Here is a 24,973-nt window from a genome sequence, read left to right on the forward strand (position 1 = left end):
CAAAAAGTCTCCCTTCTTTAGTGCAGGAGAGCTCTCTTAGCTTCTCTAGACCATGCAGGCCTCCTCTTGGCCCCCTGAGGACAGGCTCCTCTCAGCTCCCTGAGGACAGGCTCCTCTTGGCCCTGCCATTTGTCACCACTGACTGCCACTGGGCCCCTTCTAGGACTGTGGCTGCCTTCAGTGTTACAGCCCTTGATTTGTGTTACAGCTCTTTTATGAGGTTCCTTGTCTCCTCTCTCTCTCTTCTTCTTTCTTGTCTCTTCTTTTTCTTTTCTGCTTCTTCCTACTGCTTCTTTTCCTGTTTCTTTCTGCCTAAAAAGCCTCTGTGGGGCTCGCTGCTTAAAAACAGAAGCTCTTTGCCAATTTCAAGGCATGACACTCCCGCCAGGGCCACGACCTGATCAATCCCCTCTTGGTAGGCCATGGGCACTTCATTTGCATAGTAGGCTACAACTCACCTCGTTTGTTTGTATAGTCTATCGACCAGTCCCTGCAAGGTGCATACCAATCACAGGGCAGGCTGCAGCCCAGGGCCAGACAAAAAGTATCAAACCACCCTTGTTCATACCTTACTCAGGAAATGTCAAGCAACCTAGACAAAAGTAGCAAACCCTGTGGGGTAGAAAACTAGGGCAAGGTAACTACTCAGGGCTTAGGTGAAAAACCTGTCAAGCTGTTTTTTCCAAAGAACCAAGGCAAAAGGCCACCTAAAGAAACTCAATCCACCACAGCTAGATTGCTTGGAATTGTCCCAGAGGTCGCTGAAAGTCTCTTTGTTTTTTTTTTTTTTCAACCTTCCCCCCTCCCCCACCATTTTTCAGACTGTATAATTTCTGTTGGTCTATCCTCAAGTTTACTAATCCTTTCTTCCACAGTTTCCAATCTGCTGTTAAGCCCAGCCAGTGAATTTTTAATTTCAGATGTATTTCTCAGTTCTAGAATTTCCATTTTTTTTCTACTAGAATTCCCCATCTGTTTTTTTCTGCTAGGATTCTCCACCTGTCACTTATTAGGACCAAATTTTCCTTTAGGTCCACATGTTCATAATAGTTACTTTAAAGTCCATGTCTGCTAATTTTAACATCTGAGTAGTCTCAGGGTCCATTTCTATTAAGTGCTTTTTAAAATTATCATTGTTCACATTTTCCCAGTTCTCTGCATATCTAGCAAGTTTTGATTTCATGTTGGACTTTGTGAGTGATATATTGTAGGACCAGACGAGTTGTGGAATGACATCAAGGACATCATGCTTGAAGAAAGCAAGAAGTCATTAAAAAGACAGGAAAGAAAGAAAAGACCAAAATGGATGTCAGAAGAGACTCTGAAATTTGCTCTTGAATATCGAGTAGCTAAAGCAAATGGAAGAAATGATGAAGTGCAGAGTTGAACAGAAGATTTCGAAGGGTGGCTCGAGAAGACAAAGTAAAATATTATAATGACGTGTTCAAAGACCTGGAGTTAGAAAACTAAAAGGGAAGAACACACTCAGCATTTCTCAAGTTGAAACAACTGAAGAAAAAATTCAAGCTTCAAGTTGCAATATTGAAGGATTCTATGAGGAAAATTTTAAATGAGACAGGAAGCATCAAAAACAGATGGAATGAATACACAGAGTTATTGTCCCCAAAAGAATTGGTTGACGCTCAAGCATTTTAGGAGGTAGCATATGATCAGGAGCCTATGGTACAGAAGGAAGAGGTCCAAGCTGCACTGAAGGCATTAGTGAAAAACAAGTCTTCAGGAATTGACAGAATACCAATTGAGATGTTTGAACAAATGGATGCAGTGCTGGAAGTGCTCACTTATTTATGCCAAGAAATTTGGAAGACAGCTACCTGGCGAACTGACTGGAAGAGATCCGTATTTTTGCCAATTCCAAAGAAAGGTGATCCACCCAAATGCAGACATTATTGAACAGTATCAATTAATATCACACACAAGTAAAATTTTGCTGAAGATCTTTCAAAAGCAGTTGCAGCAGTACATAGAGAGGGAACTGCCGGAAATTCAACCTAGATTCAGAAGAGTAAATGGAGCCAGGGATATCATTGCTGATGTCAGATGGAGCCTGGCTAAAAACAGAGATTACCAAAATGATGTTTACCCGTGTTTTATTGACTATGCAAAGGCATTCTACTGTGTGGATCATAATAAATTAAGGATAACATTATGAAGAATGGGAATTCCAGAACACTTATTTGTGCTCATGAGGAACTTGTACATAGACCATGAGGCAGTAGTTCAAACAGAACAAGGGGATACTGTGTGGTTCACAGTTAGGAATGGTGTGCATCGGGGTTGTATCTTTTTACCATACTTACTCAGTCTGTACACTGAGCAAAAAATCTGAGAAGCTGGATTATACAATGAAGAATGGGGCGTCAGGATTGGAGGAAGACTCATAACCTTCGATACGCATATGACACAACCTTGGTTGCTGAAAGTGAAGAGGACTTGAGGCATTTACTAATGAAGATCAAGGACTACAGCCTCCAGTATGGATTATACCTCAACATAAAGAAAAAAAAATCCTTATAACTGGACCAATAAGTGACATCATGATAAATGGAGAAAATAATGAAGTTGTAAAGGCTTTCATTTTACCTGGATCCACAATCAACACCCATGGAAACAGCAGTCAAGAAATTAAATGATGCATTGCATTGGGCAAATCTGCTGCAAAAGACCTCTTTAAAGTGTTAAAAAGCAAAGATAACACCTTGAAGACTAAGGTGTGCCTGACCCAAGCCATGGTGTTTTCAATTGTCTTATATGCATTTGAAAGCTGGACAATGAATAAGGAAGACCAAAGAAGAATTGATGCCTTTGAATTATGGTGTTGGAGAAGAATGTTGAATACACCATGGACTGCCAAAAGAATGAACAAATTTGTCTTGGAAGAAGTACAGCCAGAATTCTCCTTAGAAGCAAGGATGGAGAGACCACTTCTCACATACTTTAGACATGTTAACAGGAGGGATCAGTTCCTGAAGAAGGACATCATGCTTGGTAAAGTACAGGGTCAGTGAAAAAGAGGAAGACCCTCAATGAGATGGATTGACACAGTGGATGCAACAATGGGCTCAAGCATAACAATGATCGCGAGGATGGTCCAGGACCAGGCAGTGTTTTGTTCTGTTGTACATACCCTCACTATGAGTTGGAACTGGCTTGACAGCTCCTAACAACAACAACATGTTGTAGGAAGTCTGGTTTGTGCCACTTGCCTTTAAAGGAAGTTGAGTTTTGTTCTGGTAGACAGTTAAATTAGTGGTAGATCATTTTGCTACTTCCAGGCTTGGTTTTATTCTTTGTTAAGAACTAAAAAACCGAACCCTGAATTGATTCCAACTCATAGTGACCCTAAAGGACACAGTAGGACTGCGCCATATAGTTTCAAGGAGCGCCTGGTGTATTTGAACTGTCAACCTTTTGGTTAGCAGCCGTAGCTCTTAACTGCTACGCCACTGGAGTTTCCATTCATTGTTAAAGCAGGTCTACTCAGTTTTGACCTAAGGTGTATTCATTTCCTTGGGTTGCAATAACAAATGACCATAACTAGGTGGCTAAAAACAACAGAAATTAATTCTCTCATAGTTCTTGAGGCTAGAAGTCTGAACTCAAGTGTTTAGCAGGACCCTGCTTTTTCTGAAGTTTTCAGAGAAGAATCCTTCCTTGCCTCTTCTTGCTTCTGGTGGTTGCTGGCAATGCTTGGCACTCCTTGGCTTGTAGCTGCATCACTCCAGTTTCTGCCTCCATCTTCACATCTTCCTCATTCTTACTTCTCTGTATGTGTCTGTGTCCTACTTTCTCCCTCTTGATGAGGACACCAGTCTTTGGATTTAGGACCCACGGTAATCCGATTAGATCTCATCTAAACTTGATCATATCTGCGAAGACTCTGCAAGGCCAAATTCACAGGCACCAGGGGGTAGGATTCCAATATATTTTTTTGGATGGGGGGCACAATTCAACCTACTACATATGTACGGCCTTTGCTTTAAGGTGTAGCCTTTCTGCGGTATCAACGGAATGCCCAAGATGTTCAGAAAGATCTCTCACTCTGGCTGGGTTGGAACTTGAATGTCTCCCAGCCCTGTGTGACTCCTGGCATCACCATGCATCTCTCATCCCACAGGGATGATCCCCACTGGGCCTCAGTCTTCCTCCCATGTGTGCATCCTAGTTCTCAGACAAGGATCCATGGTGAATCCCATGAAGACCGCTAGTTGGTCCTCCTCTGCACATTCTCCTCTTATTTATTGCCCTTCCTTACAAATTCCAGCCACTGCAGCAGCTAGAGTGCCCATCTCTGCCTCCTCCTTGGCTCAGACACATCACTTCCACCTCCTCGTGCAGAGACAGGAAAATCCCACCAGGTAGAACGTCATGGGGCTCACCTTGTGGTGTGCCATCTTGCCAAGGGCACAATTCTTCACTGCCTATTGGCTAATGCCTGAAAACAGTTGTGTCATGTATTTTATCAAGTTTTAATCCATTTATATTGTGCTCAAAGCTCCCATATCAGTTACTCTCTCATAACCAGAGCAGAAAGTTGGCCCAGGTGCATTTAAAGTTCAGCAGATGGCATTCTTCTGGAGCAGGCTTCTGGAGGTGCAAGTCTTGGCCAGTGGAGGGACAGTCTTCTCTGGTCCACCCTACACCATGGCCTGGGCTCTACTGGCAGGCAGTGCTGGCCAGTGGTAACCCAACTAGGCTGGTTACCTTTGAAGGGAAAAAGCCAAATTCTGCCCTGGCCCCTGGGAGTTCCAGCTGCTGCGTATTGAGCCTGTATCACTGCCAGGCACTGGGCTGAGCATTTGAAAGCATGTCACTCTCCGCTATGCCCAGGTGTGACCAGAGACCAGACCTGTCAAAGGCCTTGGGGGAAACACAGGCATCCTGGACAGGTGGCCCTGTCCTGTGGATGTCGCAGAGCCCTGGATGGGCCACTTTGTCCTCTAGAACTTAGGGGGGTCTGAACGAATTGTTCTGCCCTGTGGACACTGGGAGGCCCTGATCAGGCTGTACTGCCCTGCAGATGTCAGGGGGCTGCGGATGTGCAATTCTTCTCTATGGAAGAAGGGGACCCCAGACACTGTTCCACACTGTCCTGCCTGGTGGACTCTGGGGGGCCTCTGAATGGGCACCCTTCCCCGTGGACATAGGGGAGCCCTGGGCATGCCATCCTGCTCGGCAGAAGCAGGCATCATCTGAGAGGCTCTCACCTGAACGGCATCTTGGGTTTATTTTTTTGCTTCCCTAGGATTCCAGCCTTTAGAGAATGAAGAAACCTGAGCAGGCAGGTTGCAGCTGGGCTGTGCTTTTATCCAGTGAAGCATCAAATGGGTGGACAGTTTCAGTTACCTGCCAGGGATGATGCTCTTGGCTGATAAGTGTCCTGTCTCTGGAAGCTTCTGGAGAGAAAGTGTGGTGCTGCTTGGCTGTGGCTGCCTCTGGGCTGGTCTTCTGGGACAATCCCCTGTCCTGTACCCTAGAGTAGACCTTCCACTCCTGTCCCTGCATTCTGACAGACCCACAGGCCAGCGCAGGGGGGTGGGAGTGCAGGGTGGGAGCACAGCTCCTCAGTACCTTGAGAGGGCGGCCTGGAGCTTACAGTGATGCATGCCCTGGATGTCAGTTTGGGTTCCCTTCTGCCCCTCTCTACTCAGCTTGTAGCCTGGTTATTTTTAGTTGGGGGTTGGGGGAACATGCCATGCCCCTGCTCCTTCCATCACCACCTTGCGTTCAACCCAAGGTTGATGGGGGCACAGAGAGGTGAAGCGATTCAGCTGAGGCTGCCTAACCGGCCAGTGGCCAGCATACCTGATCCCTGCTCTGCTGGGTTCCAAGGCTGGCACTCAGGCAGCAGGAGGGGGCTGAAGATGCGGTCTGATGTAGGGCCCCAGGGTCACGGTGGGCTGCATGTGCACGGTCAATGTAGATGTCCGGTAAGAAATGCAGCAACAGACAAGTCTTTTCGCTTCCAGGTCTCACCTGGCTGCATGGTTCTCTGACATTTTATATTCTGAATTGGAGCAGTTTCTGCACAACAAAGTCCTAAACGTACAGACACCTAAACTTAAGAAGCAGGTGAGTTAAGTTCATGGAGTCCTTGGGTGCTATAAACAGTTAACATGCTCAGCTGCTAACTGAGAGGTTGGCAGTTCAAGTCCACCCAGAGGTGCCTTGGAGAAAAGGCCTGGCAATCTACCTCTGAAAAATCAGCCACTGAAAACCATATGGTGCACAGTTCTACTCTGACGCATATGGGGTCACCATGAGTTTGAATTGACTCAACAGGAACTGGTTGGTTTTCTTTTTCTCATTACTTAAGTTCAGACCAGGGTTCTAGCAGTTCCATTGCTGTCCCTGTGGCAGGCATCACTAATCAATTCCAGAACCTCTTTCTGCTGTGCAGGATGCTGCCTAACCTCTAAACCCTTTCAACACAGGTGTCCTGGCCGAGGTGACACCTCCTGGCCTGTCCTGCTATCAAGGGGCTCTGGCATCCTTGGAAAATCTGTGGCAGGGGAGACCTCTTTTGCACCTGAGGGCCTGCCCATCTCCCTCCGTAGACAAGGGCTGGGCAACATGGGACCCTCTGATGACCAGGCAGGATTTTTGAGACTGGGCTGCGGCAGCAAGAAGATGAGTCACCCCTGACCCCGCAGTGCTGGTGGAATAAGACTGGAGTTTTGATGGGCTTCTCACTGTTCCTGATTGCCTGGCCCTGGCTTGTCCGCCTGGGTGAGAAGGAGGGAGCTCTCTAGTCCTCTTGTGTCTCCCCTTCAGCCCCTCTGCTTGCCCAGCCCAGGGTGGGGGGCCCTGATACCTTCTGTTGGCCCAGAGACAGGTATACCAGCGCCCTTCCACAAAGTGCCTGCACGTTCATGGGCTCTGCCCGGAGTATGGTGTTGAAGTCGAACAAGGCTGTCTTCTTCTGGCCCAGGAAGCCATAGCAGCGGGCACGGGCAAGGAGGGAATCACTGGCTTGACCCCCTGGAGGAGGGAGGGTGTGATGTCAGAAAGGGGCTGGCACTGCTGGGCACGAGCTGGACACATGTGTCTGCTCCTTGTCCGACATTTACTGTGCCCTCCTTGTGCCAACCTGGGTCGGGGAGCCTGTGGGCCTCATAGACCACTGGCCCCAAGGAACAAAATGAGGGGTAGTCGGGGGGCCTGGGGGCACTGGCCACAGGGCAAGGAGAGGCCCAGCAGGAGGTAGTCAGAGAGGGCTTCCCAGAGAGGGGGGCTGAGTCCTCTGGGCAGGGGTGGAGTGGCACTGAGAGAAGGTGCAAGGCTTGGAAGCGAGGCTAGCAGGGAGGAGCCTCCCGACTTCTGGGCACAGGAAGGCCCTCCCCCAAAGAGGATGCCCCCATGGCCCTTCCTGGAAACTAGGAGCAGGCTGGGGGTTCTGTGTGCTCTTTCCCCTTTTCTCCCATAGTCCAGGGAGCACTTTGGTGATTCGTCACCGGGCTGGCCAGAACCCAATTTCGCCGTAGTGAACAAATGTTGGACCAACCCAACCAATTCCCAGCAGAATGCAAGGTGTGGGTGGGGCATCCCAGAATGTCTGGGATGGGCAACGGGGTCACTTGCTCTCCCGACACCCCCTGAGTCAGCTCTGGTCCCTCAGTGGGGCCCTTGTTCCAGGAAGGGGCTGAGTCCAGAGAAGGTGAATGACCCATCCACCCAGATACACAGCTCGTCAAGGGGCAGCCCTCAGGAGCCGAGCTCCCACCTGGTGGTGCTGACATGGTGGCAGATTCATACCTCTCTCCCCTTGTCTCCCTGGGCCCCACTGGGCAGAGAGGTCATGAGGCCCAGCAGGCGAGGCCAAGGCTGATGCCTGGACACAGGGAATGCACTCGGTTCTGCATGCAGGCAGCAGGAGCCATGTCACCATCACCACAATGTCATTGTCACCCTCCCCCTCTCAGGCCTTGGCCCAGGATGTCCTCAGTGAGTGGCCCTGCCCCATCCATCCCGAAGGGATGCTCATTACACAGGGAGCACATACTGCAAACCAGGCATGTCCTGGGCCCGGGCCCCCCGACCCCCAGCAAGGCAGAGTGCCCACACACCCCTTGCCCTGTACCTAGCATCTGGGCCCATTCAGGGGCCTGTGTTGTAGGACAGCCTACCAGGCAATGGGCAGGGGAGACCATGTGCCCCCTACTTCATGCCCCCACCTTGTCATGGATCCCTGTGCGCCCAGGCCCCCAGCATGGCAGAACCCCCCACCTCTACCTGGTCCAGGATGGGAGCTGCTCCTGCACAAGCCCTGACCTACCTGCAGCGAAGATGGCCAGAGACAGGTAAGAGACGGCCTCTCTGGCCTGGGCCCCACTGTCCCCGTCTGGTCGTGCCCTCAAGATGGCCAGGGCCCGTGTGTGGCAGTGGCTCCGAAGCAGCTTCCGGTCCTCTTCATGGAAGACATCCAGGGTGAGCTGGAGGCAGGCTGTGTCCCCGGACTGGACCACCTTCTTCACCAGCTGCAAAGCAGGGCAGTTATTGCTGTCCTCTCCTCCCCAGGGCCTCGGCCAGCCACGATGCTCCCCAGGACTCCAGTCCCACCCAGGGTGCCTGCCCCCACTGGACTCTGTGCTTTCAGGGCCCCAGGATGCTCTGCGTCCACATGGAATGGTTGAAGGTTTTTGCAGCTGGGGCGATAATCATCTCCCTGTAACACTGGGGGTCACGGAGGACAGGGAGTGCACATGGCAGGGCGGAATGGATAGCGTATGACCACTGCCCAAGCTGGGCCGGTGCTTGTGTAGGGGGCGGCCCCTTGGTGTCCCCGCACCTCCTCCTCACAGGACTGGCTCAGGGCGTTTAAGTCTGGAAAGGGGGCTTTTAAATTATAACATGATAAGAGCCAGAGGGAGTACTTCAGAAGGCGCTGAGAAAAATCCCAGAACAGGGAGCAGCCCCCAACATGAGCCACAGGGCAGCGTGGCCCAGCCATGAGGACCTAGTGCTGCCCCCTGCCGGCCAGCATGCATGTGACACCGGCTCCAGGGCAGGTTTGAGGGAAATTCTCTCCTGTGCAGCTCCAGCAGGGGGTCAGGAATTAAACCAGGCCAGAGGACAAGGAGGGAACTGGCAGGCCCCATAAACCCCTGGTCCCAAATTCTGAGACCTGCCCCCTAGATTGTAGACTTCTGTCTCAGGTTCAAACGAGAAGCTTCCGGACTACCAGAGTGAGGCTAAGGCTCTGCCTTTCATGGGAGCAGAGCTGTCTTGAAGGGAGGCAGGATGCAGGCAGGGGCTGGGGGCCCCTCTTTTGGCCTCTCTGAGAGGGCACTATCACGCCCAGGTAAATGGGGACTTATTGACCAACCCAGTTTACCTGGGAGACTTGATGTGAAGTTGGCCTACAGTGGACTCTTGGCCCTTTTCCTTCACAGCCAGAGCAAAAGCAAATATGGGGCATCTACTTGGAAGAAAGGCCTGGCAATCTACTTCTGAAAAAGTTGGCCACTGAAAACCCTTATGAGCATAGTTCTATTCTGAAACGTGTGGGGTCGCCATGTGTCAGAATCAACTCATGGCAACTGTATTTTTATAGTTTACTGTATGCAGAAAACATGCTAGACCCTGGAGAACGTGCTCCGGCTGATTCCCACAATAACTCAGAAAGTCTAGGGCACAGACGAAGAGAACAAGGGTCAGAAAGGTAAGAGACCTGCCCGGATGGCTGGAAGTGGCAGAGCTGGGGCTGGAACAGGCTCACCTGACTCCAAAGTTGGGCCATGGGGCACAGAGTGAGGGGCCGGGGAGGTCTGCTGTGGCCCTGCCTGGCTGCTGGCTTCCCAACCCCTCCTAGCTTCCTCACCTGGTTGGCGTCATAGAAGAAGCCCCTCCGCAGCTGCAGTAGGGCCAGTCGTGCCAGCACGGGAGCTGACTGGGGCCTCCGGGATAGGGCCACCAGCAGTGCCTTGTGGGCATCATCCAGGCGGCCCAGGCGATACAGGGCATCGGCCGCCAGGAGGCGCGAGGCCTCGTCCTCTGTGTCCAGCTCCATCAGCAGCATGGCCAGCTGGTACACACCCTGGGCGTCCCTGCGTACAGAGAGAGTGGCTGGGGGGGGCTAGCCCCAGCCCTGCACCCCTTCCACATGCCCAGGTAGTCACAGGTAAATCCTGTCCCCTCAAATCTTGTCTGGGGCTGCTCCCTTCCTGCCAGACTGCAGAGACCCTCACGCCTCCCTGCCCCCCAGAGCTCTACAGCTGTCCCCACCCTCTCACTCCTTCCTCTAGCCTCTCCTGGGGCAGGCATTTTACAGATTTTTTTACACGGTCAGCAGCAGCGCTGACCCGAGCAGACCCTGACTCAGTTTCCTTGCCTGCAAAACAGAGATAACGATTGTGGCCTGGTGACATGAGTGTACACAGGACCACATTTGGAACGTTCCTGGTGCCCACGTTAGATGAGATATTAATCAACTCCCGCTGTGAAAAGAAGCCAGACCCTCAAATTTGACAATCCCCAGAGAAAATGAATATGAGCAGCCTCAAATCACATAAACGCACATTCTACCTTGAGGGCAAATCAAAGCAATCCCTACTAAGCAACCGGTGAGGCCAAGGTACTGTGTGTGTGTGTGCGCTCACGCTCGCACCTGGGGAGGGGGTGTTATATCAAACTCACCCCCAACAAGGCCCCCATCACAGTGCTTTTAACTTTGCTGACACACATTCCCTAGCATTCGGAGGGGTGCAATTAAAACTACCACCTGATTCACCGTTAGGTGGGGAAAACTCATTGCCGTTGAGTCCATTCCGATTCATACAGACCCTATAGGACAGGATAGAACTCTCCCATAGGGTTTCCAAGGCTGTATTTTTTTTTTTTTAATTGAACTTTAGATGAAGGTTTACAGGACAAACTAGTTTCTCATCAAACGGTAGACACATTGTTGTATGACATTGGTTAACAACTCTATGACATGTCAACACTCTCCCTTCTCAACCCTGGGTTCCCTATTACCAGCTTTCCTGTTCCCTCCTACCTTCCAGTCTCTGCCCCAGGGCTGGTGCACCCCTTTGTCTTGTTTTGTTCCATGGGACTATTCAATCTTTGGCTGAAGGGTGAACCTCAGGAGTGGCCTCATTACCGAGCTGAAAGGGAGTCCGAGGGCCATACTCTCAGGGTTTCTCCAGTCTCTGTCGGTCCAGCAAGTCTGGTCTTTCTTTTTGAGTTGGAATTTTGTTCTACATTTTTCTCCAGCTCTGTCTGGGACCCTCTATTGTGATCCCTGTCAGAGCAGCCAGTGGTGGTAGCCCGGCACTGTCTTGTTGTTCTGGACTCAGTCTGGTGGAGGCTGTGGTAGATGTGGTCCATTAGTCCTTTAGACTAATCTTTCCCTTATGTCTTTAGTTTTCTTCATTCTTCCTTGCTCCTGAAGGGGTGAGTCCAGTGGAATATCCTAGACAGCCGTTCACAGGCTTTTAAGACCCCAGGCACTACTCGCCAAAGTAGAATGTAGAACATATTCTTTATAAACTCTGTATGCTAATTGAGCTAGAGGATTCCTGAGACCATGGTTCCCACAGCCCTTAGCCTGGTAATTCAGTTTCTCAGGTCCCGTGTCTATGGAGCTACCACGACCTTGCCTTGTACAGGTTGTGCTGGCTTCCCCGGTATTGTGTACTGTCTTACCCTTCACCAAAGTTACCACTTATCTATTGTCTATTAAATGTTTTTCCATCCCCAGCCCTCTCCTCCCTCTAAACCGTCAAATATTGTTTCTTTTTGTTTGTAAACCTTTTCATAAGTTTTTACAGTAGTGGTCTCATACAATATTTGTCCTTTTGTGACTGACTTATTTCACTCAGCATAATGTCCTCCACACGCATCCAAGGCTGTCATTTTTATGGAAGCGGACTGTCATGTCTTTCTCCCACAGAGCGACTGGTGGGTTTAAACGGCTGACCTTTCTGTTAGCAGCTAAGCGCTTAACCACTGTACCAGCAGGGCTCCCCAGGTGGGCAGAGAGATTCCTAAATGAGTATCTGGGTTGAGAGGGCATGGTGGGGTGGGGCAGCTCCTCAAGCCAGGCCAGCCCCTTGCCCAAGGATCATACGGGTGGCTCCTCTCCCTGTGGGGATCTGTACCATAAGGGCAAAATGCTGGAGATAAGGTTTTATCCACGATGATGTTATGACAAAGAGCAAGAAATCTGGAGCTGCCAAATAAATAACAGCATGTTCACAGGATGGGAGATTGTGTTGCATTAGAAATACCGTGCACAACAAGGGAAGTGCTCATGACCTACTGAGGGATAAAAGGAGGGTATAAATGTGCAGGCAGTCACACTCGGTTTTTGGAAATATACTTTATATGCACAAAGGGAAAGGGCTAGAAGGAAATGCTAACGGTGGGATAATGGGTAGGTTTTAATTTTATTTTTCCATTTTTATATGTTTCTAATTTTCTGTGAAAAGAAAGTCCACCATGCATCATGCTTGTTGGGACTGAGGGTCCTAAAATCGGGGCCCCAGCACTAAGTCTGCCACCTATGCTTTAGGGAAACCACAGAGTTGCTCTCTGCCTCAGTTTGTTATTTTTGTTAGGTGCCTTGGAGTTGGTCCCTGACTCAGGGGATCCCAAGCGCAGTGGAACTAAACACTGCCTGGTCTTGCACCACCCGCACGATTGCTCTTGGATCAGACTATTGTCATCCAAAGGGTTTTCACTGGCTGATTTTCACAAGTAGATCACCAGGTGTTTCTTCCTAGTCTATCTTAGTCTAGAAGCACCACTGAAACCCGTTCGGCATCATAGCAACATGCACGCCTCCAGTGAAAGATGGGGTGGTGGCTGCACATGAGCTGCAGTGGCCAGAATGGACAGGTTTCCTGCGAGGGAGACTAGAATTCTATCACTGAACCACCGCTGTCCCCGTCTTGCCTCTGTTTACTTCTCTTTAAATCGGGAAGAAACACACCACTCGCCCTCCCTGTGTCACAGGAGATGCCACTGGCAGGAGCTTGCGGCGTGCCAGGGGACCAAACTCTCACCCTTCCTGCGCCACCGGGCTGCGCGCCTCTGCGGCCTTCCTCCGGCGGCCGGGCATGCCTGCGGGCGCGGGGTCCAGCCTCCTCTGCAGCATCCGGCGGCCCTCTTCGCGCAGTACAGTCAGCAGTAGCCCTCTGTGGTTCCAGGGCACGTAGGCCTTGGCGGCAAGCAGCGCCTCCTCAGGCCGCAACTGGCAGGCGGTGACATAGTCCAACGCGCCCAGGAAGGCGCTGCCGTCCAGCACGCGCAGCAGTCCACGGCCGCACAGCGCACGCACACAGCTTCCAGGGTGCGGAACGCCCTGCTCCACCACCGTCTGGAAGTCCTCCCGGGCGCGCCGAGTGTCGCCGGCATGCAGCGCGCAGAAGCCGCGCAGCGCCAGCAAGGGCGCGCGGGGCCGGGAGCGAGGGCTTCGACGGCCACCTTGACGGTCGCCCGGCCGCAGCAGGCGCTCGCACAGCGCCCAAGCACCTGTCGGGTCCCCGGCCAGTAGCAGGCACTCGGCTAAGCGGACGCCCAGCCCCGGCCGCGCCCCAGGCGGTGCTACGCGCAGCAGGAGGCGCAACGCGCTGGTCACCGGGGCCAGCAGCTCGCGGCCGGTGTCTCCGCGCAGCTCCAGGCGGCTGCGCACGGCCTCCCGAAAGCGTGCGAAGCCCATGTCCGCGGCCTCTTGCACCCGGGCCCGGACGCGTTCGCGGTCCTCGGTCGAAAGCAGCTCCTGGAACTGCCTCCGTGCAGCTGCTGGGCTCTCGTGGAAGGCATCCTGCAGGTCCCTCAGCATGTCCTGGGCCCGGCCTTCCAGGAAGAAGGCCGCGGCCGCGCGGGTGACCAACAAGGCGGCCAGGCGCTCGCCTGAGGAAAGAAACAGAGGCGTTGGTCCTGATTATTGGCCTAGTCCCCTTCCTTCCCACCTGCAACCCCACATCCCAGCGCTATGATGCTCCAAAGCAAAGTACTTCCGCTCATCGCATCTGAGTCCCCCAGCAGCCCAGGACACCAACATCCCCAGGGCAGAGCCAGCAAGAGCCCTCTCTACCCAGTAGAGACAGAGCAGGATTAGAACCAGGGGCCCGCTGTGGGCACCGTAGATGAACACTGTTCTCTTCGTGTGGGTGCAACGTCAGTCTCACCTCAGGGTCAGCTAAACGGAAATTCAGCTGCACACCTCTGTCTCCCTGACATTTTAGTGTGGATTTTAGAATTGCGTTCCCTTTCCTGGTCAGAGCTGCAGTTCTGACTCTGCCACCTTGTCGGAATCATTGGCTCCTCCTGCGGCATCTTTGTTTCTCTTCCCTGGACTGTCTTGGGATGCCAGTTTCCCTCCTTGAAGAGAGAGCTCCTCCTCAGGTCCAGGAAAGAGGGGATGACACATCCATGCCACTTACTAAGTGGATGAGTTTGGGTGATTTATACTAAAACTCACTGTGCCTTAGTTTACCTTTCTGCAGTGTAATGGGGGAGTGTAGTGCTCTACACTCACAGGGTTGTGAGGACTGAATGGATTGACTTATACCCAATGCCTGGAACAGGGCCTGCTGTGTAATGTGACTCAGTCAGGCTTGACACCAGCAATAGGGCCACTCACTTCCATCATCATACTTTATGTCTGAGCAACTTAAATGCAGGTATATGAACAGGGGTTTTCTGATTGGCAAAGAAAGTTTAGCCACCCCATCCCAAAACGGGCCCAGGCAGGGCGTACACCAGGGAGAAGTAAGGAAACGTCAGTGTTGGAAGGAGCCTGAGGTCCTGGGTCCCCCCCCCGATTTTATAGGTAAGGAAAGAAAGCACTGCTGGGCAGGAGGTCCTCAGAGCCCTGGTGAGTCTCAAGCCCAGGTCTCTGAACCTCCTCTTCAGTGCTTTTTGCACTGAGTCCTTCAGAAATTTGAAAGAGCCTTTTTATGTACAACCTCATTTTAATAGCAATGACAGCAATAATCCTTTGCATTCAAATAGTACTCTGTAGAGGGCAAAACACCTTCACACGTGTATGGAAGCAAAACTGCCACTGGCCCTGCTCTGCCGCCATTATGGGTAAGCATTACATCACAACTTAGAGCCAAGTAAAAAATATCTTCCACCCTGAGATAACCAACCAGCCAACAACAGGGCCACCCTGTCTATTACCTATCAATTACTGACTCCTAAACGAAAGCAACTCCATCCCTGACTTTTGCAGTAGTGCCTGGATTTTAGGGTGTTGCTGTGGAAGAAAAGCTATTGGGACCTAGGAGGAGTGGTTATTTATTTACCCACCTAGAAGTCTGTTCTCTCCGCTCCTTCTAAGACTCCAATTACACACATTAGACTTCTTGATATTGTCTCGCAGGCCACTGAGGCTCTCTTCATTTTTCTTCTGTTCTTCATATTGGATAATTTCTACTGATCTCTCTTCAAGTCCACTAACTCTTTCTTTTGCTGTATCTAATCTGCTATGAATTTTTCATTTCAGTTACTGTATTTTCAATTCTAGAATTTTTATTTGGTTATTTTTAATAGTTTCATTTAGGTGCTTAGACTCCACATCTGTTCATTCATTATGGCCACGTTTTCCTTTAGTCCATGAACATAATTCTAATAGCTCCTTTAAAGTCCTTATTTTGCTAATTCCAGCATCTGGGTCATCTTGAGGTTGGTTCTTATTTTTTTCTCCTAATCGTGGGTCACATTTTATTTTCCATTTCTTTATATGTTTAGTAATTTTTGGTATACCTTTGTTAGATGTTTCGAGTTGGTTCTGACTCATAGCAACCGTGTACACAACAGAAGGAAACACTGCCGGCCATGCTCACAATCATTATGCTTGAGCCCATTGTTGCAGCCACTGTGTCATTCCATCTCCTTGAGGGTCTTCCACTCTTTTACTGACCCTCTGCTTTACCAAACACGATGTCCTTCTCCAGGGACTGGGCCCTCCTGATAACATGTCCAAAGTACATGATGCTTTGTAGGGAGTCTGGATATTCCTCTGGAGAGGGTCGATTTTTGTTCTAGCAGGCAGTTCAATTGTCTGGGATTGAATTCCAGATTATGTTTCTCCTGTGGTAGGAAATAGCTTTTAGCTGCAGCTTTTTCAGGCCACCTAGTCTATCCCATATATATGTAGTTCAGTGGTCAGCGAAGGACTTAAGTGGATTTAATATACGGATTTTGGGTCTCACTCTGTGGCTCCTTCCTTTTTAGCATTTCCCCTCTAACTTTCCAGTCACTTTATCCTATGCAACCCCAAGCTAGTAAAACTGCAACTTTCTGTTGTACCATGACATGGATTGGGGAGTGTCTTAGTTATCTAGTGCTATGTAACAGAAATACCACAAGTGGATGGCTCCAACAAACGGAAGTTTATTCTCTAGTAGACTGTGGTTTATTTACAGTCTAGTAGGCTAGAAGTGCAAATTCAGGGTGTTAGCTCCAGGGGAAGGCTTTTTCTCTCTGTTGACTCTGGAGGAAGGTCCTTGTTATCAATCTTCCCCTGGACTAGGAGCTTCTCAGTACAGGGACTCTGGGTCCAAAGGATGCACTCTGCTCCTGGCACTACTTTCTTGGTGATATGAGGTCCCCCTTGTCTCTCTGCTCCTTTCTTTCTTTTGTATCTCAAAAGACATTGACTAGAAATACATCCTAATCTTGTAGATTGAGTCCTGCCTCATTAACATAGCTGCCTCTAATCCTGCCTCATTAACATCATAGAGGTAGAATTTACAACACATAGGAAAATCACTTCAGATGACAAAATGGTGGACAATCACATAATACTGGGAATCATGGCCTAGCCAAGTTGACACACATTTTGGGGGGACACAATTCAATCCATAACAGGGAGTTTCCTCAGGCAAAATGCTGCAAGTATGCAAATCTCACCTGTTATAGTCCTCACCTTTTAAGGGTCAGTTTCTCTCTGGTTTCTGCTTGCTCTTGTCACTGTCTAGTGCCTTCAAATAGTTGCTTTTTGCATTTTGTCCACATTTTATAATTGTTATTTGTGTACACTTAGTACAGTCAAGCTACTCCACTATAATCGGAAGCTGGAATCTACTATTGTTAGATTTAAAAATTTTGACAGTCTGGGGGGATATAAAATATTATGCCATTTTAATCTTCATTTTGCTAATTACTAGCAAAGTGTACTCATTAAAAAAAGCAAACAAACTTTTTTTTTTTGCCAGTCTGGTGGGTGGAAAATGGCATCTCATTGTTTTAATTTGCTTTTCCCTCATTACTGATGATGTTGAACATTTTTCAGATGTTTATTAGCCATCTGTGTTTTATCTTCTGGGAAATGCTTTTGCCAATTCTTGTTTTGGATTTTTCTCTTTCTAATCTGTAGGAATTCTTCAAATACCCTGGATTCTAATCTTTTGCCCATTGTATATTTTGTGGATATTTTCTCTCTGTTTGCCGAATGCCCTTTCATTTTGTACAGTTTCAGGCAAAACAGAAACTTTAAGCTTTTAATTTAATCAACGGCATCAATTTTTCCTTTATTATTTCCACTTTTTGTATCTTAAGAAGTCAAACTGTGCACAGCGTCTTAATGATATTCTCTGACACTTTCTTTTCAAAACTTTATCATTTTTCTATCCACATATTAGCCTTTAAACCCGTTGAAACCCGTTGCCGTTGAGGCAATTCTGACTCCTAGTGACCCTCTGGGACAGAGTTGAACTGCCCCATATGGGTTCCAAGGAGGGCCTGGTGGATTTGAACTGCTGACTTTTTGGTTAGCAGCCGTAGCTCTTAACCACTATGCCACCAGGGTTTCCATATTAGCCTTTAACCATCTGGAATTTACTTTTTTATACGGTTTGAGGTAGGAAATAAACATCATCCATTGAATAGTACTCTTCTTTCCTTATAGATCTGCAATGCTCGTTCTGTCACACAGAAAGTTTCCGATATATGCGGGTCTGTTTCTGGCCTCTCCAGTTTAGTCCGTTGGTCTTTTTATATATCCTTTAAGTCAATAACCTTCTGTATTCATTAGTATGACTTTGTAATAACTGGTAGAGCAAGTCCTCATATCTCCCCTTTCTTCTTTTTGTTATCCTCCTCCTCCTTCCTTCTCCTTTTCCTCCTTTTTCTTCTGGAGTGTCTTGTCTGTTGTTAACCCTCTGTTCTTCTATTATAACATAGAAACTTTCTAGCAATGGGCATTAAATATCTCTTCATTTATGTAGGTATTTTTCATTATTTTTTAATAAAGTTTTACAATTATCTCTATAAAGTCATGTGAATCGTTTAAATAACTTTTTTGTTGTTGTAGTAAAGGGTGGAAACCCTGGTGGCATGGTGGTTAAGAGTTCAGCTGCTAACCAAAAGGTCGCAGTTCGAATCCACCAGGTGCTCCTTGGAAACTGTATGGGGCAGTTCTACACTGTCCTATAAGGTTGTTATGAGTCAGAATCACCTCTATGTCAACAGATTTGGTTTTTTGGTTTTTATGGTAAATGATATATTTTAAAACTGCATTGTTTCTATTTGTGGCTGACATCTATAGATACAACTGATTTTTGTATATCCTATTAAACTTGCTTACTGTATCTAACACTTTGTTGTTTCTTTTGGGGTTTCTATAGCTGATCATATTATCTGGAAATAAGGATTTTTTTTTTTCATTTCTAGTCTTACATGTTCTGTTTCATTTTCTTATTGCATTGGTTAGAGTCTCTAGCATAATGTTGAATACATGGGAGAGCAGGTGGCCAGCTCATTCTTGATTTTCAATGGAAGACTTCTAAAATCTCACCATTAACTATGGTGTTTACTATAGGTTTTAGATAGATAATTTTTTTTTTTTTCAGTTAAGTAAATTTCCTTCTATTCCTTGGTTGTTAAAAACTTTGGAGTGTTAAATATCCTAAAATGCCTTTTCTTTATCTATTGCAATGATGGTGTGTTCTTCTTTCTTCTGTTAATTAATGTAGTGAATTATAGTATTATGGAGACATAAAATTAGAAGTCCTGTATAATTTTACTCAATTTTGGCTAAAACACTCAACAAAAACTGATGTTTCAACCCAGTTAGCAGTTGTATCAGTTAACTATTGCTGCATAACAAACCATCACAAAACTTAGTGGCTTAAAAGAACAACCATTTATTTGCCCAAGATTTAACAGTTTGGGCTGAGCTGAGTCGGGCAGTTCTTCTATTGGTCTTAGCTGGGGCCACCATTGTGGCTGCAGCCGTCTGGTAACTTGACTGGATTGGAGGGATTGGAGGATCCAAAGTAGCCTCACTCACACGTCTGGGACTGTGATGCTGGCTCACCTGGGCCTTTCTCCTCACGTGTTCTCTCATCAGTCACTCATCTAGCTTCCTAACATGGCGCTAGGAGTGTTCCAAGAGGGTAAAGGTGGAAGCTGTAGGGCCTTTCCAGGTTTGGGGTCCAGAACAACACAACATCATTCCTACTATATTCTATGGATCACAGCAAGTCACAGACCAGACAGCAAAATCAAAGACCAGAACAGACTCTACCTCTTCCTGGGAGGAGCGTCAAAGACCACAGCCATACTTTTCTACCTACCCTTGTTGTTGTTAGTTGCCATCAAGTCGATTGCCACTCACGGAGACCTTGTGTGTAACAGAACAAAACATTGCCTACGTTTGCACCATGTTAATGATCGTTAGTATGTTTGAGTCCATTGCTGCAGCCATTTAGTCAATCCATCTCACGAGGTTTTCCCTCATGCTCGTTGGCCCTCTACCTAACATGATTTTTCTAGTGATTGGTATTTCTTGATGATTTGTCCAAAGTAAGTGACTCAAAGTCACATCATCCTTGTTTCTAAGGAACATTTTGGTTATATTTCTTCTAAGGCTGACTTTGTTCTTCTGGCAGTCCACAGTATATTCCACATCGTTTGCCATCACCACAGTTGAAAAGCATCAATTTTTCTTCGGTCTTCCTTTTGCTTTTGTCTAGCTTTAGCATGCATATGAGGTGATTGAAAAGACCATGGCTTGAGTCAGGTGTACCTTAGTCATCAAAGTGACATCTTTGCTTTTAAAACTTTCAAGAGGTCTTTTGCAGCAGATTTGCTCAATACATCATTCAATTTTTGGCTGCAGCTTTCTTGGATATTGTAGATTCAAGTAGAATGGAATTATTGACAACTTCATTTTTTTCTCTGTTTACCATGATGTTGTTTATCGATCCAGTCGTTGAGATTTTCATTTTCTTCACATTCAGGTGCAATCCACACTGAAAGCTGTAGTCTTTGACCTTCGTCTGCAAGTGCTTCAAGTCATCTTCCCTTTCTGCAAGCAAGGTTGTGTCATCTGCATATCTCAGGTTGTTAAGAGACTTCCTCCAATCCTGCTGCTTCATTCTTCTTCATATAGTCCAGCTTCTCAGATTATTTGTTCAGCATACAGATTGAATAAGTAAGGCAAAAGAGTATAACCCTGCCACATGCCTTTTCCAATTTTGGATCACCTACCCTAGCTATTTTAATGAAAACCTGCTGCCGTCCAGTCGATTCTGACTCATAGCAACCATATAGGGCAGAGCAGAACAGCCCCATAGGGTTTTCAAGGAACAGCTGGTGAATTTAAACTGCTGATCTTTTGGTTAGCTGCCGTAGCTCTTAACCGCTGTGCCACCAGGGCTCCATTCTTAATGAAGAACCTTGAAAGAATGGGAGATTGTTGCCCCAGGTACTTTGGGAAGATCAGCCACCTGGATATTTACCAGGAAATTTGAGTTAAAGCTATCCCTATTCTGTATCTTGTTGTCATAAGTTGAGTTTCCATGTAAGTCGATTTACTAAGAAGGGCAAAGAACTTGCCCAAAATATAGACAGGTTTGTTAAAAGTTCCCAAGGACTTTTGACAAGTAACCTTAAGATTAGAATATGTTTGTTATAGGAAATTACACTTGTAAAAAGCTTGTTATAGGAACATGTATTTGTTCACTCCACATTGTAAGCTATGTTTGTGCTGGGGGCTGGTGATAAGGTCACTCCCTGTGACACCACTGGCATAGATATAATTAGCACCACAATTCTTGGGGAAAGTGGTCCCTGCCTACCTCAGGGCTGGGGTGGGCACAGACAGGCTCCCAGCATCCTCCCTTTGAGGGGCAGAGGTTTTCTAATGCACAGTTCACCAAGGGTATAGCCCTGTGGGGATTCTGGATCTCTGCAGGTGTGTTTCTTATGACTCCCCAATTTGTGAGACTAGGGGGGCTGCAAGACTCCATCCGTTATGGGAAGTGCTGAGTGCCCCAGGCTGTGGCAGGTTTGGACACTCTGTGCTTCGGTCACCGAGGGTCCTCACTTTGTTACAAGCTCAGAATTCTCGGACGATTTGCTGAGTTCTCTTGGGTAGCCATGTGCTGAGGGTGCGGTGTTAGAGTTGGGCCCTAATCACCCACACACTGCCCCCCAAGAAGGAGGAGACATGTGCCGAGGGAATGGTGTGTTAGGGGTGGGCTGGCCTTTGGCCTCAGGGTGCCCCTAACTACCCACACACTGCCCCCTGAGAAGGAGGAGCCAGCAGGGAATGAAGGAGGAGCAGCTATTCAGACTGGGTGTTCCTGAAGCTCCTGATACCCCTGAGCCCCTGTCTGCCCCTCCTCGGCCCCCCAGTACAGCTGCTCCAGCTGGACTCCTAAAATCACTCTCGATCCCCACCTCCCCACCTCTGTCCACCACTAAGTCCACCAGTGTGTCCTGTCCTCTCTAACTCAGGGACCTCCCAGGCCCCCTGCCTCTCTCCCACCTGCCCCCATCCAGACCATCGTTACTAGAAGCCTGGACTGAGGGCGGCCTTCCGGTGGACTGTTCTCACGCTGCTGGCTCCTTCCGGTGTATTCTTCTCACCTCAGCCTGAGGATACTTTTCAAATGCAACTCAGGTTGCCTTACAACATGGCTTACAGGCTTAATGTCCCCACTCCACTGCCCCGAGGAGAGAACCCTAAGTCCCTGGGTGGCCCTCAGATTCCAAGCTTCCCTCACCTCAGGGATATTCTGTCTCCACTGCCTAGAATCTCTTCCTCGGCCATCATGGGATACTCTTCCTTCAGTCTCAGCTCAAATGACACTGCCTCCAAGAGGCCTTCCCTGACCACCTCATCCAGAGCCAGACCTTGCATGGCCCACTTTTCAGAACACTTCACGTGGTTATTTTATTTTGTGTGCTTGTCTGGTGAGTGCTCCATAAGTATGGGAGACCTGGCTGTCACTGCAATGCAGTGTCCCAAGCCCCCACACAAGGCCTTCCCCAAGGCCTCCCACCAAGCCAGTACCATTCCCTCCACCCTGCCTCTCCCAGCACAGGACCCTCAGGAAAGCTGGAGCCACCATCATACCAGGTGAAACAGGCCTCCTACACTTCTCAGAGCTCTGACTGCATCTCCAAGGACCATGTCCAGCATCAAACAGAGCTGTGCCATCGCCTATCTGCTCACTCTTGGGCCAGCAGGGGCCAGTGGTCAAACCAGGACTTCACCTGCTGAGAAGAAATGGCGAAGCACTGTGGCCAGGGCCCTAAGGAAACGTAGGCCACATTCCTACCTTGGGGTCGGGTGCCTACTGCGTCCGGCTCGAGGGCCCGGCTGCACGCTGACAGGCAGTCTTCATACCTGCCCTCTTGGAGCAGAGCTGTGGGTTGGAGGGGCTGGCTCTGGGCACCCCTGGGGCCCAGTGCAGCCATGAGTCGCTGGCAGTTGGTCTCCTGCTGGCTGGCACTGCTCCCTGCCTCCTGGTGGCCTGAGATGTGGTCCTCCAGGGTGTGGACCAACAGGGGGAGGTAAGGCTGCTGGTGGGCGCGGATGAATGCCACTGTTCGCTCAGGGTTCTCAACAAAGGCTCGAAGGTAGTCGGCCATGCCATCGGCCACCTGCATCCTGGACAGGACCCGGGCCAGGGCCCGGGTCAGCTGCAGCTCCAGGGCTTGCTGGGGGTGAGTGGCCAATAGAGCATCACAGCGCTGTGCCACCTCCTCATGGTGCCCATGGGCCAGCAGGCCAGCTAGTATATGCAGGACTGAGGCAGGGTGGTCAGGGCACAGGGCGGCCAGGAAGGCGGAGGCCAGGGTCCCTGTCAGGGAGACCACTGCCATGCCGTCCCAGTGGATGGTGGGGATCTGGCCATCCCCGCGGCACCAGGCCTCCAGTGTGGCCACCACTGGTGCCCCCTGTGCCTCAGCAAGGGCCTCACGCACACTCCGCACAGCTGAGGGGGCGTGGCAGCTGAAGGCTGCCAGGTAGAAGGCGGTGGCCAGTGGAGGCTGCCCCAGGGCCAGATGCTGGTCTCCCTCCCTGCAGAGGCAGGCCACAAGTTCCTGGGCTGACATCACGCCCACATCCCCGACAGGCCCATCTCCAGTCTGCACCTGGGGAAGAAGAGCTCGGTCAGTGCCAGGCTTTGGTCAGTGCCTGGCCCTCAGCCCACCCCAGCCCTGCTTCAGAGTGCCCCCTTGCCCTACTCCATTGCAGCCCTGTGTCAGTTCAGAATCCCTTGGAGTGAAAACAGAATGTGTCCAGCTGTCAGGAGCACTGTGGTTTCCCACATCGGGCAGTCTCCGTGGGGAAAGAGGGGTGGAGAGGCTGGGATCAGCAGCCCCCACCAGACTGGGCTCAGCACACTATGCAGTTCCCAGCCTCAGTTTCCTTGTCTGCAGAATGGGCTGTGACACTGCCTGCCCGGTGCCTGGCTGCCCTGTGAGCCCCTGGTCCCCAAACTACCTGGTGGGGAGGAGGTGGGTAGTGTGAGGGGTCAGATGTTAAGTTCACTGCACCCACAACCCTCCCAGGGCACGACCCTCAGGAAAGCTGAATGCACTCGTCAAATCAGGTGAAATATACCTCCTGCCATCTCAGTGCCCCAGCCTTGCCGCCAAGGACCGTGCCCAACCTCAGGGCCAAGCCACTGCCCACCTGCTCACACTTTGGCCAGTTCGTGTGTGGGGGTGTGGGGATGACAGGCACTTGCCCTGGCTCCTGGGTGTGGAGCAAGGTAGGCCCATGCACTCTGAGGTCAGAATTCCCAGGGCTGGTCAGCCTGTTCCAGGCTTCCGCCCAATCCACCTTACCCTGAAATCCCCAAACCTTCTGGCTTGAAGAACCTCCCATGGCCCTTTCTTCCTTGGTCCCAAAATGTCCCGAAGTGCCTGTAAACTAGCCTCCCCCCCACTCCGGGGTATACACTCTCTGACCCACAGCCACAGACACACCATGTAGACACAGGCATGCACATGTTACACACCCACATACATGCACACTCAGAGACACACACGCTCAGACACACTCACAGTGGCCTGTGGTTCCGGCGGCTGCTTGGAGCCATGAGGGATGATCCGGGGTTGGCGGGCTAGTGGGCTGGGCTGGTCTGGGTTCCCGCAGAGACACGCACCGCGCCCATTGCCCTGGGCAGTCAGGGATGTCTGGCCCTGCGTCTGGGGCAGGCAGTGCTGTTTCCCGGGAGAGTATCAACACCCAAAGTTCCTGCAGCTCAGCAGTGCCCCTGGTGGCTGGGTGCCCTGCCTTTTGTCCCGTGGCTGGACTGTGGGGAGGGGCTCTGAGGGAAAAGAGCTGAGAGCAGGGGTGTTGGGGGACACTTGGGTGGGGGAGGAGCTTCCTGTGCTCTGGGGCAACCCTCCCCCTGCTGTCACCCACCCCAAGGACTGGGAGGGGCTTCTGGGGAGTAGGAGCTGGGCCATTCCTCCAAAGGACACCTCTACCCTCTTGCGGCACCTTCTATAGCATTAACCCCCGTGATTGGTCTGGGAATCCCTAGACCCTTCACCACTGGATCTGCCCCCAGCCCCAGGCCTCTGCTGTCCTCCTGTCTCCCCAGCAGGTGTGGGCCCCCACTACTGGCTATATTCCTCCCCCCAGGAACCTTCCCCAGGGGCCTTCTCTTTCTGGCCCTCAGCCTGTCCTGAGAAGAAGCCTGTCCCTGTTGGGTTTAGGCCCAGAAGCACCTCTGTGGAGCCGTGC

The 24,973-nt window shown here is 49.9% G+C and overlaps 1 protein-coding gene across 3 annotated transcripts in view; it reads right to left on the reverse strand.

Moving 5' to 3' along the window:
- Window positions 1-24,417, reverse strand: part of TTC34 (tetratricopeptide repeat domain 34) — a 34,641-nt gene extending 10,224 nt beyond the window's left edge. Inside the window, exons 1-6 of one of the 3 annotated variants that reach the window (XM_049877670.1) lie at window positions 24,286-24,417; window positions 22,548-23,367; window positions 13,029-13,878; window positions 9,842-10,067; window positions 8,297-8,498; window positions 6,836-7,002 (exon numbers count right to left, since the gene is read on the reverse strand). In XM_049877670.1, the coding sequence (XP_049733627.1) occupies window positions 6,836-7,002; window positions 8,297-8,498; window positions 9,842-10,067; window positions 13,029-13,878; window positions 22,548-23,328 (2,226 nt within the window). In that variant the 5' untranslated portion in view covers window positions 23,329-23,367; window positions 24,286-24,417. Of the gene's footprint in view, window positions 1-6,835; window positions 7,003-8,296; window positions 8,499-9,841; window positions 10,068-13,028; window positions 13,879-15,282; window positions 15,384-22,342; window positions 22,365-22,547; window positions 23,368-24,285 lie in introns of those variants that run through there. The other 2 variants (XM_049877672.1, XM_049877671.1) reach the window with 2 other exon arrangements.
- Window positions 24,418-24,973: the final 556 nt, after the last annotated feature.

The sequence above is a fragment of the Elephas maximus genome, chromosome 3, assembly GCF_024166365.1.
Source record: "Elephas maximus indicus isolate mEleMax1 chromosome 3, mEleMax1 primary haplotype, whole genome shotgun sequence".
Taxonomy (NCBI): domain Eukaryota; kingdom Metazoa; phylum Chordata; class Mammalia; order Proboscidea; family Elephantidae; genus Elephas; species Elephas maximus.